The sequence below is a fragment of the Nestor notabilis genome, unplaced genomic scaffold (genome assembly GCF_000696875.1).
Source record: "Nestor notabilis isolate BGI_N333 unplaced genomic scaffold, ASM69687v1 scaffold8032, whole genome shotgun sequence".
In the NCBI taxonomy this organism is placed as follows: domain Eukaryota; kingdom Metazoa; phylum Chordata; class Aves; order Psittaciformes; family Psittacidae; genus Nestor; species Nestor notabilis.
In genome coordinates this window covers 26,623-40,212 of record NW_009916952.1, presented here as the reverse complement: position 1 = coordinate 40,212, position 13,590 = coordinate 26,623, and the positions used below count along the sequence as shown (strand labels likewise).

Here is a 13,590-nt window from a genome sequence, read left to right as displayed (position 1 = left end):
GGGCCCGGAGGGGGGGGCCCGGGGGGCCGTTTTCGGCAGCCGCTGCAGGAGGTATGAGGTGGACTGGAACGCAACGGGTGTCAGCTGCACCGACCCCCTCGGCAGCCTTGGGGGCAACCAGAGCACCGTCCCCCTCGGGCCCTGCCAGCACGGCTGGGTCTATGACTACCCTGGGACCTCCCTCGTGACCGAGGTAAAAACAAACACCCCTTTCCCCTGTCCCCTCTGTTACAGATAAGCTGAGGGATGTAGGAGAGGGTTGGCGTAGCCTTGGCTGTGTTAAAAAGGCTCCCACTTACCTGGATGAGGGATCTTCTGTCGCTGTGAACTTGTGCTGGGTGCTTTGCAAGTTGTCTTCTCTCTGCCCTCGCTGTGAAGTGTTACCTTGGCTGCTCAGGAGGCTTTTATCTCCTGCTGGGGAGCAAAGCGTATTTCAGCAAATAAATCCCCAGGCAGATAAAGTCCAGTTCTGAATGAAACTCCTGTCACATGAGAGAGAGGTCCAGTTAGTGGAGGTGTGTAAACAGTGCCTGTGAAGGAGCAGCAGCCTGCAGCACTGCAAACAAAACCTGCTGATCCTCCAGCGGGCACACTGCACAGACCTCCCTCCCGGTCTTCCTGGGATCCACACCCAGATGTGAAGGTCTTTATGTCTTTCCCTCTCTTTTCTAGGGAAGAAAGTCTTTTAAAGTTGGTTTTAAATACAATAGAATGGCAATGGTGGGAGGGGAAAGGTCATCACTTCCCAAAATAAAATAGCTTAAGCCAGGAATGAACTGTGGAAGAGCTGATGGCTGCTCTGTGTTCTCAGAAGATGTGTGAATAAACTGAAAATGGTACTTCACCTACTTAGAGCACCTAAACCCCTGAAGTACTCTAAAAATAAATCAGTATCTGGGTTGAAAAACTTGATTGCGTTGTAGAAAGTTACACCAAATTTTTAGAGATGGTGGAAGTCAGGTTTCTTTCCCCCACGCATCTAACAGAAACATAGGAGCAGGTAAACTCTGTGCTATAGCAGCTTCAGTATCTATAGTTTTGTAAGAGGCTGGAGCTAGATTTTAGTTGGTGTGCTGTAAGTGTACTTCTTTCAGCCAAGTGTGCACTGGGTGCTACTGAAGTGAGGAAGTTGGACACCTCAAAGAGAGGGTGACTCAGGACTTCCCCAAAACGACAGGCCTATTTTGCTGCAAAATGCTTGAGCAGGTGGTGTGACCCAGATGCCCCCACCATGATCTCCTGAGATTGTGGGAAGCTGAAAACTTGCAGTCTGTGTGGATTTGTGCTGCAGTCGTGCTCTAGCATCAGTTGTTTTCCCTTTTCTTCTGAAGGGGGTGCAAGGCCAGTCCTGTGGGCTGCTTCCTGCACAGAATAACTGGGAACATCACACGCCTCTCTGTGCATTTGGCAATGCGTTTCTGGTTATAACTGTTTCCGTGGAGGCTCTCTGGCTCTATTATAGCGTCCCTTTCTCTGGCAGCTAAGCAACAGAAAGGATAGGGCAGAGTAAAATATGTTACTTTGCCTGAAGTTAAAAATCAACACATGGAAGAATATCCTCATGGGAAGACCCACAGAGCATCAGGAGGAGTATTTGGGTTTATGCTGGTTAAAGATGCGTAGCTTTAAATAAATCCAGCTACCGGCAGGGTGGGAAGGAGTCCTCAGTCATGTTAGGACAGGTTTTCAAAGTGACTTATTCTCTAAGTAGCTTTTATGTGTATCTACAATTGAGATATGAGAACTAAGGCGAGATGGCAAATACGTGTGGGTATCCATGTGATATAAAGCTTGCCTCTGGATACAAAATACCTGGTCTCTAGACACATCAGACTGTAGGAAAATTTAGTTGAGCAAAAGGCCAGAGCAGAAGCAGAATGCTGTGGCCTCAGGGGCAGATGCAAATCCCTCCTTCCACCCTCTTTCTGGCAGCCAGTGCTCCATGGGAAGTGGGACAAGGCTTCTGCAAGAATCTAGGATACTTTTCATGGAGTCCTGGAGAGTGTGCAGGGACTATTGTGGTCTGTAAGGGTATGAAGCAACCAGAAATGCTTAGGAAGGTTCACAGTCACCTATAAAAAAAGCTGTTTGAAAAGCCCAGAGTCATCACCAGGTCCATGCTGGTTTGATCAACAAGACCTAACACAAATTAGGATCCTGATCTTGATAGGAAGTAATAATTCACTTATGTTCTTTCCAGTAATGAGAGATGAGACGTGAATGGGAAATACCAATAAACTGCTGAAGGGCTTGATCCAGTTTTTAATGTTGGACACTTAATTAAGTCAGTAGGATTTCTGGGCACCAACAAAACAGGCATTGACCCAGAAACAAGTTTAAATCTTTAACTGAAGTAAAGATGACCTGTGGATGTGAGTCCGGGTCTTCATTTCACTCTTTTGCTTCTACCTGTGGTTGCTCCTTCAGTTTAATCTGGTGTGTGAGGACTCCTGGAAGCTGGACCTCTTTCAGTCTTCTGTGAATGCTGGGTTTCTTATTGGCTCCGTAAGCATTGGCTACATAGCAGACAGGTACGTGTGGGCTGACAGCAAAACCCTCTGACCTCCCTTATCAGCAGCGTTCAGCAGCTAAGCTTAGATGAAGGCAGAGAAAACTTGTGCAACTGCTGTCCCCTCTGTTCCTCCCAAAATAAGGCAAACCACCTGGTGTTCAGTCATGGGATGAGAAGCAAATACACTGCCTCTTAGGTCACACAAGGTGGTTTGTACAGATCTCCTGGCTGGAGAGTCCTGCAGGGACTACTGTGGGACTGTACACCCCAAAATCCCTACCATGCCACACCAGATCTCTGGGCTGTTAACTGAACGCAGGAAACATTTGTTTGGAGCCCCCAGTTGATCTGTCACACTCTGTGTGAGTGCAGCTTGGAAACAGCTTGCTTCATTTGGACAGACTTTGAAAGAGCAGGCACAGATAGGTACAGCAGCATCTGTTTACATCTGTACAGCAGATTTCTGTTTAAAAGCAGAAATCCCCGTGTCCTGGTATCTTTAGCTCCCTGTTCTGAGACAGGAGAGACAGCTGCCCTAGGCCAGGCAGATGGTGTTAAAAAGAAACAAATGCCAGTATCTGAAGGCCTATTTTCCACCTTGTTCCCCTCCTGCCTAGGACTGTTAGTACAGCAGGCTCTGAGCTGCTCCAGATGTGGAATGCAGCCCATTGACTACAACACCCATACATACTAGATTTTTTTTGGAGATGAAGATTGTGGTATATAAAGCTGTAAAATCTGCAGCATGTAGACATCTAATCACAATATTAACCCATACTTATTTTTCACCTCTGTCGTAAGGGGGAAAAAAAAAAAGATTACTAATCTGCCTGTTCTAAAATTCAGGGATAACATTTGTAGTCCAAATATATGTAAATATGGGAGTATTGTTCTTTAACTTAGGAATTTTTTCTCTTTCCTGAAAGCCTTTGCAGAACTGCAGAGCAATTAGCACAATAACCTTTCAGGGGTAGAAAAGCAGATAAATGAGTAATGGGCTAAGAATAAATGTCAGTATGTACTTACCCCTTGTATAGGAATTTATTTATTTATTTTAAGATACACAAAGCTTTTACTAGTTTAAAACAAGCATTTGATTTACATACATTATCTTCCAATCCAGGTTTGGCCGTAAATTTTGCATCATAAATACAATTCTTGCAAATGTTGTCTTTGGAATCCTTCTGGTCTTTGTGCCCACCTACCTGTGGATAGTCGTCATCCGGTTCCTCCAGGGGCTGGTCAGCAAGGGCTGCTGGACCGCAGGCTACATCCTGGGTGAGTTCAGAGTTTTTCCCAGGAGCAAGACTGACTGCTGAAGAGGATGAAGAAAAGCCCTAACTTCCCCAGGAACCCCAAACCAAGGAAATACCAACAAGCTCCTGAGCAAAGCCATTTTTAAAAAGCCCGCTGTACTCTTTTATCAAAGAGTTTTCTCCCTCTTTGACTTTTCAGCATTGTTTCAAGCCTGCTCCAGCCCAGTCATAGATGGGGTGAGTGATGACAGAGGAGGCCATCAAAGCAGCAGGCAGAGGGTGGGGAAAATTGGAGGCATTTTTATGACATAAAGAGCATTAAAGGGCAAACAGAGGCTTCACAGCCTAAAAATAATCAAAGAACAGCATGTACTTGCTTAGAAAAAGACAAGCTGTTTGGGTATCCATGCACTTGTCTGAGTGGAGGCCAACCCCGGGGGCTGCAAATTAGTGTGAGGAGCCAGACTGTGCTGGTGCTTCTCCCAGTGCCTTACACTGATAGTGACTGGTGGTGAAGCACAGGTTGAGGGCAGCTCAGGGCCACTTTCTGGTGGAGCTGCCTGGGACTTCTCTGACTTCTCTAGTGTGGAATTCAGGTTCTTGTCAAAAGTATCCCAAACCAAGCAATCACCAAAGCAGCAAATTAAATATTTTGAATGCTGCCCTATAGAGCCTTCTCTGCATTAGCTCTGAGTGATCCTGTTCACTGTGGTGGTGGTAAGAATGTGAAGGTCGACACTGTAAACATCCATTAAGTCTTTTTAGCACAGACATCTTGCTAATGCAGTTATCCAAATGTCTGATCTAAATAAAATAAGAACATCTAGCCCACAGTCCAGACCATCTTCTGCCAAGACACGATTGTTCCTTCCTGTGCATATTCTAGATGCTTGCTTGGCCTCTTAAATATTTTCCTGGCACAAATTAAATCTTCATCACCTCTTCTGGGGAACTTTATGCCATTTTAGAGCACAAAATCCCTTTCAGGACAATGACTGGCCTTTATCCAATATTTTCCCTCAGTTATACATTGGTACTTCTATATTTTTTCCTGAAACTCTCTTATGAGTGAGGTGTCACCCAGAATCAGCCCTAAATGCCCTTTAGACTCGAACCTTCTCCCTAAGGATAGGCCAATACTGAATGCCTGGGGAAGGGTACAAGGACAGAGCAACCTTGTTATTGTACTCTCCTGGGACACTGGTCTACCCTTCAGCTGCTTTTGGCTCAGTCCTGCTTAGCTTCTTTGTGCATCATTTGGCCAAGCAGCATTGGCTAGTATGTAGCTCCAAAACACAGCACTTCCCTCAGTTGCTGCATAACTGCTTTCTGTTCTTTTCCTAGTTGGTTTTCTTTCTTGAAATCACACAACCATATGCAAAACTTGGAGTGTGCTTCTGCCTGCCTGCTGAAGAGTTACTTTTAGCCCTGTATCAAGCAATCAGAATTAACCACTGGGTCTATCCTGTGATGTGCAGCTGTGAAGTGCAGATGCCATCTTGTGGTACAGGCATTTCTTATACTTGGAGTGAAATGCAGGCTGAAAAGCTGCACTTCAAACACAAAACCATTGGCCTTGCTATTGGATTGGAGACATTATGTAGGATGGTGTTAGACAAAATCCATCTGTGCGCTCTGATGCATGTCTGATTTACTCAGAGATTTCTGTGGCAGAGGACAGTACTGAATGCGTGTGTAAGAGCAGGAGCAGTGTTTTCTCCTCTGCTGGAGCTCGGGTGACAGAAAAGCAAACCTGCCTCTGCGAGCACCAGGGGATTTTGTCCAGAGGTGTTATGCCAGGAAGCCCAGGATTGTCAAGACAGCTTCTTCAGGGCATTAATGCAGCACTGGTCTTCCAGTGTCCCTACAGAGCAAGTTACTCCTGTGCTGAGCAGTCATGGCTGAGCTGTCATTCACCTGTCTTTGTGCATGTTTGCAGCGACAGAAGTCGTTGGTCCAAAGTACCGGAGGACAGTGGGCATCCTCTATCAGGCAGCCTTCTCCATTGGACTCCTGGTCTTTGATGCCATTGCTTACGCCGTCTCTCACTGGCGGTGGCTGCAGCTCACCGTCACCCTGCCGAGCTCCTTCTTCCTGCTCTACTACTGGTAAATGGGCTTTTGTCGTACCCCTGCCCACAACCTGAAAACCAGCTTCTCCTGCTTCCTCAGGCTCGATACACAGGGAGATTTGGCACTGCTTTTTGGTTGTGTGCACCTCTTGGTGCAAAGAGGAGGTTCACAGCAAAAAGGAGAGGGAAATAGGACTCCTCTCAACTGGGACTTCAGTGCGTCTTAGTCTGTGCACCACACCTGACTTGTGTTTAAAAGATAAACCACTTTGAAAACAACTTGTGGAGAGGGGTTTAATATCATTTAGTATCTTCATTAAGCATTTCATAAAAGGAAAGAAATGCCTTGGCATAATTTAGTGGATCCTACACTGAAAAAATGTTTGTTGAGGGATTGTTGAATGCTAACATAACTGTAAGAGGTTATGTTTACATGTTCTTTTAAGGAAAAAAATTGAAGCTTTTTGTGGCCTAACCAAAACAAGACATGTGGGTTCACTTTTATTTTGGATTCTTTCCTCTCTCTTTGATTGATATTTTTCAGTTTGAGTGCTTTGGATTTGAGAAATTGTCTGGCAGGGTTGAGAGGTGAGGAATAGTAGAAAGACTTATCTCCCTTTCTCTGTATTTGTGAATTCATAAGCCAGTTGTAGCTTGCTTATTTCTTAACTTGTGATGGCACAACTGGAAATTGTCTCCTGAATAGGAGTCAATTTGTGGTAAAACAGGCTGAATAAAATGCTACTGTTACTCTCACTTAAAGCCCTTCCCTGATTTATCTTTAGTAAACTCATATCTAAAACCACTACCAAAACTGCTCCTCTTCCCGCTTCAACAGTGGGAGATACTACTTTTACTGGTGGTGTGGAGGGGGGGGGTAACACACAAAAAACAACCAACCAAAACCTGTCTCTCTTCATCCAAAGCGCTCTCTCCAGTCTCCATACAGGGGAGCACTATGTGGACTTTATAATTTGGTATATAATATCATCCACTTGCATTGTAGGTGCCTCCCAGAGTCTCCCAGGTGGCTGATATCTCAAGGAAAAAATGATAAAGCTATGAAAATTGTCAGTAATATGGCTAAAACAAATCGGAAAAAGATGCCTTCCCATTGTGAGGTGAGCTCAGGGTTTGCTTGTTCATATAAGTAAGCATCACTGTAGTTCCTCACCGTAGAAACTTACAGTACTTTGTACTGACTCTTCTACAGGATATTAAATTTGAAGAGGATGATGGTGGAAAGCATAATCCTTCCTTCTTTGACCTTATCAGGACACCACAGATGAGAAAAAACACATTCATTTTGATGTACAACTGGTAAGACAATAATGTCGGAGAACTGTTTTTTAAGCTGTGGTTTTGAAGGCTCCAACAGGATACAGACTTCTGTTCTCCAACTGGCTAGCTGTTGTGGCTTAAGCCCATCCGGTAACTCAACACCACACAGCTTTACCCTTTTCCCTTCCCCTTACCATGGGCAGGATGGTGAGGAGAATCAAAAGAATGTAAACGACACAGATTGAGATAACAGTTTAATAACTAAAGTACAATATGTTGCTGCTGCTGCTGCTACTAATGATAAAGGAAATAATAAGGGGAGAGAATATAAAACTAAAAGGGAAATGAGAAAAAACCCCAGTAAACACAAGTGCTGCACAATACAGTTGCTCACCATGTGTCAGCCGATACCTGACCCAAGCGGTGATCTGGTGTCTTCAAGTAACTCCCCCCAGTTTATATACTGGGCATGACGTGCTGTGGTATGGAATACCCCTTTGGCCAGTTTGGGTCAGGTGTCCTGTCTCTGCTTCCTCCCGGCTTCCCCTCCTCCCTGGCAGAGCATGAGACTGAGAAAGTCCTTGGTCAGAGTAAACATTACTGAGCAACAACTAAAACCATCAGTGTTATCAGCGTTGTTCCCAGACTGAAAGTCAAAAACACAGCACTGCACCAGCTACTAAGAAGGAGAAAAAAATAACTGCTACAGCTGAAACAAGGATGCTAACAAAGCCAGGATGTTGTTCTCCACCCAGGTTCACAAGCTCCGTCCTCTACCAGGGGCTTATCATGCACATGGGAGTATCTGCTGGGAACATGTATCTGGATTTCCTCTACTCTGCACTTGTTGAACTACCAGCTGCCTTCATCATCATCATCACCATTGACCGCGTTGGGCGGCGCTACCCCTGGGCTGCAGCCAACGTGGTGGCTGGGGTCGCCTGCCTTGTCGCAGCCGTGATCCCAGAGGGTGAGTCACCTGCGTGAGGCCACATCAGGGTTCTTCCATTCCCTCATTCACAAAGGTGAAACAAGGCCCCTTAGAAACATCAAGTGACATGGGATCAGAGGTCCCTCTAAAATAACGTTTGAACTAGTGGGATACTTTTAGGTGTGCTGAATGCATTTTCTCTGCAGACATACATTGGCTAAAAGTGACTGCTGCTTGCATCGGGAGAATGGGAATCACAATGGCTTTTGAAATGGTTTGCTTTGTAAACACCGAACTGTACCCAACATACATCAGGTAGGTGCATCCTCCTCCCCATTGACATTTGCTCTGGAAACAAATAGTTGAGACCAATGTGTAAGTTATGTTTTATGCTAAATTAAGTTATTCTCAAATGCTTCAGAGCTGCACAAGTACTGGTGAACATAAAGCAGGTGGAACACAATTAAAATGCTCCAAAAATGTAGCTTAATAAAGAAAACAAATGTACTTTAAGGCAGGTGAAAACTCACGTAACTGAAATAAATGGAAATGTAGAGAAAATCAGGGTGGATGAAGTCCCACGTAGTGCAAGGGTCAGATCTGATCCATCCCTGCAGTACTCTGATGCTAACATGATCCCTCTGCTGTTGAACCAGGAACCTCGGGGTGATGGTCTGCTCCTCCTTGTGTGATGTTGGTGGAGTCATCGTCCCGTTCGTTGTGTACAGACTGGTGGAAGTGTGGTATGATCTGCCGCTCATAGTCTTTAGTAAGTGCAAGCTTACCTCCTTGCTGGCTGCTTCTGGAGTGCTGCAGTGGGGCCCAAGTTTCAAAGGGAGGGAGAAGCCACTGAGGCAGTTGATCCAAGTTCAGCAGAAGCCCCTTGCAGTCTGCACAAGCCACAGTCTCAGTTTATAGCAACCTGAATCTTGTTTCCTTTGCCCTTATTGTTTTTCCTTGCATTTTAAAGGAAGTTAGAGGTGAATAGAGATTCGACAGAAGGCAAAGAGTTGAGAAACATTTTGAGGAGACTAATATCTGATGGACTCAAACCTGATGAATTACAACACTTCTGTGAGGTATATAGTTTCAGTCCAGGAGCCAAAACCTAGAATTTCACATCACCGCCTATTTAACGGTGTACAAGTGTGGCTCTTGCACTTCTGCATTTCTGACAGTTTGTTAACTGACTATTCTCCAGCTATTTGGAAAGAGGTTGGTAAATAGATGGAAGATAAGTGTTTTCAGACTAGTGATATGAACTGTCTGGTCAGGGTCTGCAGAACTTTTCTGAATCTTTAGATCAGCATACTATTAATAGAGAAGTGTCTTGAATGGCAATATGCAGCTTTTAACATCTGGGACATCTAGGAGGGTGCTTAGTGGATTTAAAATGTGTACAAAGTGGGTAAAACTTATCAGTGGGAAAGTTAATCACATTGTGTAGGAGGTAATACATTCTGTATGTATTTTCTAATCTCATGTGAATAGCAGAAACACTGAATCCATTTCCTGGCATACTCTTGCAGTAGAAAAGGGTCTTTCCTCTATAAAAGAGGGCTTGTCCATCCAGCCTGAGCTGCCCTGTTTTAGTGGATATCTTGCAACTGAACTTGGCTTATTGCTATCTCCACATGGCAGCCACATCCTTCAGAGGGGGCATGGCATTTTTTTTATATAAAGCCTTGATGTGCTTGTCTTGGAGAAGAATGAAGTACAATGCTATTTACAAGTCCTTTGTGTCAGGCAGCAGAAAGCGGTGTATACGCTGGAAATTGGTATATGCTAACAAGCTCTTTGCATATCTGTTTGGTTTGCAGCTGTCCTTGGTTTGATTGCGGGTGGATTGGTGTTGCTTCTACCTGAAACTAAAGGAAGAGTTTTGCCTGAGACTGTTGAAGATGTTGAAAACTTTTACAGGTGAGTCAGGATGATGAACTCTTCAGATTTCACCATTTCAGATTGCACTTGTAATGGTGAAAAATCCCTGCCCAGAGCTCCCTGGGGAAGCTCAGGGTTACTTGGCTGCCTCCTGTGTTTCCAAGAAGTTGCTACTCAGTTCCTAGACTCCTGCTGGAGAGGTTTTTGGACTCTTAATCATTTGTCTATGTAGGTATGTGAAAACAAGAAGCATTGGCTTTACTGGCCTGTGAATAACAGCACTAGTCTCTCAAACCTGCTCCAACACTATTAAGGACAATCTTACTTGTCCTTAAAAAAACCCTAATAGCGGAACAGAGAAAGGGCAGTCTTGATAGCAGCTACTTGTGCGGTGGGTGAAACATCACTATCTAGTGAGGAGCCAGAGCAAACCTAGAGGATTAGATGCTCATTTTCTCAGGGGCAGAGGCACAGCAAGTGAAGTTCTGGAAGTCAGGTGCTCACTGAACACCTTCATTCCTGGTTTGCTGCTCATGTCTTGTTATTCTTGCAGGCAAAGTGCTCCAAAGGCCAAAAAGATCTATCTCCACGTCCAAACGTCAGAAGTAGCAGATGACTGAAGAAGGCATAACTCTTCCTGGACAGACTGCTTTAGGACACTAGCATGGAAAGTCAAATTGCAATATAAATACTCTCTCAAAAGTCTTGCTTTTTTGTTTGTGTCCCCCTTCCCCGTCTATTCCTTATTATACAATGTTTAGGGTTTTATAGTGGAAATGTCCCTATAACTGCATAGCTGCTTCCTTCTCTGATAAATATTGTTTAGAACTGGGAAATTTTCTTACTGGCTGTGTGGACCTCAACATGGGGGCAGATCTTAGCTTGGGGATGCTGGGATCCATCCCAAAAAACCTTTATAAGCTTCCATGAAGTCTGACTTAGTTGTTTTGTCTTATGAAGGGGCAGTATAGTATAACAGAGATTTACCTCATTGTGGAACTGAGGTGACTATAAACCTTTTACAACCTTGTTACAACTTGCAACAGATTTGCACAGACTTTTTCTTTACTAGCCCTTATGTGTTATGGTGTATTGTGAGTCCATGTGTACAGTAGCCCTCACTGGGGGTTTCACTGGCAGTCCTCAGACTCACAGGGATGAGCATGTGGCAACTCGAGAGCATGAAAAGGGGTACATGGGAGAAAGACTTATAGTCCTTCGTAAGGTAATAGCTTTGTTCAGTTTTCAATGTGTAACCACTAAATTTTCTTGTCTTGTTAAATGTGATTTTCATAGTGGGTAATCTATATTATTTCTTTTTTCTTTTGGGCCTGCACTGGGTCTGCAAGGAAATACCCAGCATCCTTCTCAAATTTCCTAACCCATCCCATTAAGCAGCACTAACAGGCTGGGGGTTGCAGAGGGAAAAAGCACAATGGTGCTGTGGCTCTCCTTCCCTGTGCATCTTGTTGGTCCCGGCACTGCTGAGGAAAGCTGTTTTTCAGTAAGGATGCTGTAAGCAGGGCACAAGCTAGTGCTGTCCTGTCATGGTCACCTGTAGGGAGAGAGCTCCCAGCTGAGTAACGTGTTGGTGGAGTCTTGCAGACAGGGTGAAATTCACCCAGGACTGCTTCCCAGCGTGGTGGTACGGTGACCTTGCCCTTGCTTTCAACTAGCCTGAGCCTCAGTTAATGTTCAGTGTTGCTGTGGGGGCCTCAAAGGCGGGGAAGCATGTTGTCCAGTGAAGGAGGGCCATGGCAAGGTCACTCTGAGAAGGGACGGATCAGGAATGATGTGACTTTGGCCCAGGCAGTTGCAAAACTAGTGTTCGCTCCAGGGTCAGAGGAGAACGAGCTGGTACTGAGGTGGGACAGTGGGGATTTGTTTTGTGGAGCTGATGTCCTGCTGTGGTTACAGAGACATCTCTGCTCTGCAACAAAAGAAATGTCAGAACAGCTGTCTTTATTATAGCTCATTGATTCAAAACCATTGAGTTGAAAACTGCAGAAGGAAACTGGGAGAGGTGGCAAGAAGTCAAACCTTTGGGCAGAGGGAACAGAAAAGTGCCAGACCTCAACTGATGTTGTCTATAAGCTGGTGGAAGCTTGCGTGAGAAATGCCTGCATTTAAGCAAAGTGCTTTTGTTACACATAGTTCCTCAAAAGTTGGATGGCACAACTTGATGCTGAACAGGGGTTCCTGCGTGGCAAGCCAAAGGGTTTGAAAAGGCTGGAGATTTGATGGTCCCTGTTCCCCTTCTCTGCCCATTTTAGAATCATAGAATGGTTTGGGTTGGAAAGGACCTTAAGATCACCTCATTCCAAGCCCCCTGCCACAGGCAGAGACACCTCACACTGGACCGTGCCGCCCAAGACTCTGTCCAACCTGGCTTTGAATGCTTGAGTTGGAGTGTCTATCTGCTCCCCCCTCCACAACATTTTTCATCTCTGTGGAAGCTCAGGGGACTCCCCTGTCCTTTTTTTTCAGGTTGTTGCTTACTCCTGGTTAATGACTTAGCTAATGAGTTCAAGAAATGCTCTGACAGCCCGTCTATCAAAGCTGCAGTAGCTTTTTAATGGGGATCTTGTTTGATAACTGTGATCTTTACCCATTTTCTCAGTGATCTTGCCTGACTATTGAGCTCTTCTTGACAAGGATTTTGTACATCCCTGTTACTTTTAATTCCCTGTATCACTATGACTCACTGATTGATAGTCAGAAATAAATCATTTCCAAAAGAAACAAGCTTACTGGAATACTGGAAAGGCATCTGCTTTCTAGCTGACAGAGTTACATATTCAGTTAGAAGTATGATTTATAAAACACATTAAATTAGTTAATGTCCACTTACAAAAATAGCATAATAAATGCCAGTCAAAATAAATGTCTTCTGTTTTCCACAATAACATCCCATCATTCAAACTTTCCTCCTGCCATAAGCCTGATATACAGTCATTTTTGACTTGCCTTGAAGTCCAGTCCAAGACAGCCTCATCAGACCATAAGAGGAGCCCTTTCCCCCAAAGGTCCTTTTCCAATGCCCAGCTCTGAATGGCGGAGGTGCAATGCTGCACACAGGGGTGCCACTTCCAAGACACCTATGACTCCTGAATGTCAAAATTGGCACCTGATATGCGTCCGGAGACTGATCAAGTACATGAGTAGTAGGTCTAATCCCTCAGGGAGAAACACATTTGGAAAGAGCTTATGAAACCTCCCTTGGAGCACCTGAAATGTTTGCAGTTGTCCCAGGTATGACAAGTTGCACAGAAAAACCACCACTCCAGCTGTGCTCAGGCTGTCTGATGAGAAGAGGATGGATACCTCAAGTCCAGGAAACACAGAATTCATGGACCTTTTTCCCATTCCTTCTATGAAATTTGAGGCTTCTGGGTTTGTTTTTCCCCTAACAACTCTCCCTGGGTATGGGATTTTGTATTGCTCTTGGGTGCTTGCAATGTAGGAACTATGGCGAACTGGGGCAGGATGGCTCTGAGCAGAGCAGTAGAAACCCCCTCGACACTATGACATGCATGTGCTTTATCTTAGCAGCAATGCTACGCTACTCCCTCATGTCTTTTCACACCTCTGCTTGGTAAGAGGTGCGTTGGTAAAAAAGATCCTTGAATGTGAGTATTTTTACACAGAAAAGGGGTAT

At 44.8% G+C, this 13,590-nt stretch overlaps 1 protein-coding gene across 1 annotated transcript in view; it reads left to right on the top strand.

The window, feature by feature from the left end:
- LOC104413756 (solute carrier family 22 member 2-like) overlaps window positions 1–10,611 on the top strand; it is a 10,847-nt gene extending 236 nt beyond the window's left edge. The window contains exons 1-11 of the mRNA XM_010024842.1: window positions 1–193; window positions 2,428–2,531; window positions 3,636–3,790; window positions 5,708–5,876; window positions 6,846–6,960; window positions 7,053–7,159; window positions 7,876–8,090; window positions 8,258–8,366; window positions 8,708–8,820; window positions 9,872–9,971; window positions 10,486–10,611. The exon at window positions 1–193 is cut by the window's left edge and continues 236 nt beyond it. Coding sequence (XP_010023144.1) covers window positions 1–193; window positions 2,428–2,531; window positions 3,636–3,790; window positions 5,708–5,876; window positions 6,846–6,960; window positions 7,053–7,159; window positions 7,876–8,090; window positions 8,258–8,366; window positions 8,708–8,820; window positions 9,872–9,971; window positions 10,486–10,552 — 1,447 coding nt within the window. The 3' untranslated portion in view covers window positions 10,553–10,611. The remainder of the gene's footprint in view (window positions 194–2,427; window positions 2,532–3,635; window positions 3,791–5,707; window positions 5,877–6,845; window positions 6,961–7,052; window positions 7,160–7,875; window positions 8,091–8,257; window positions 8,367–8,707; window positions 8,821–9,871; window positions 9,972–10,485) is intronic.
- The last annotated feature ends 2,979 nt before the right edge of the window (window positions 10,612–13,590 follow it).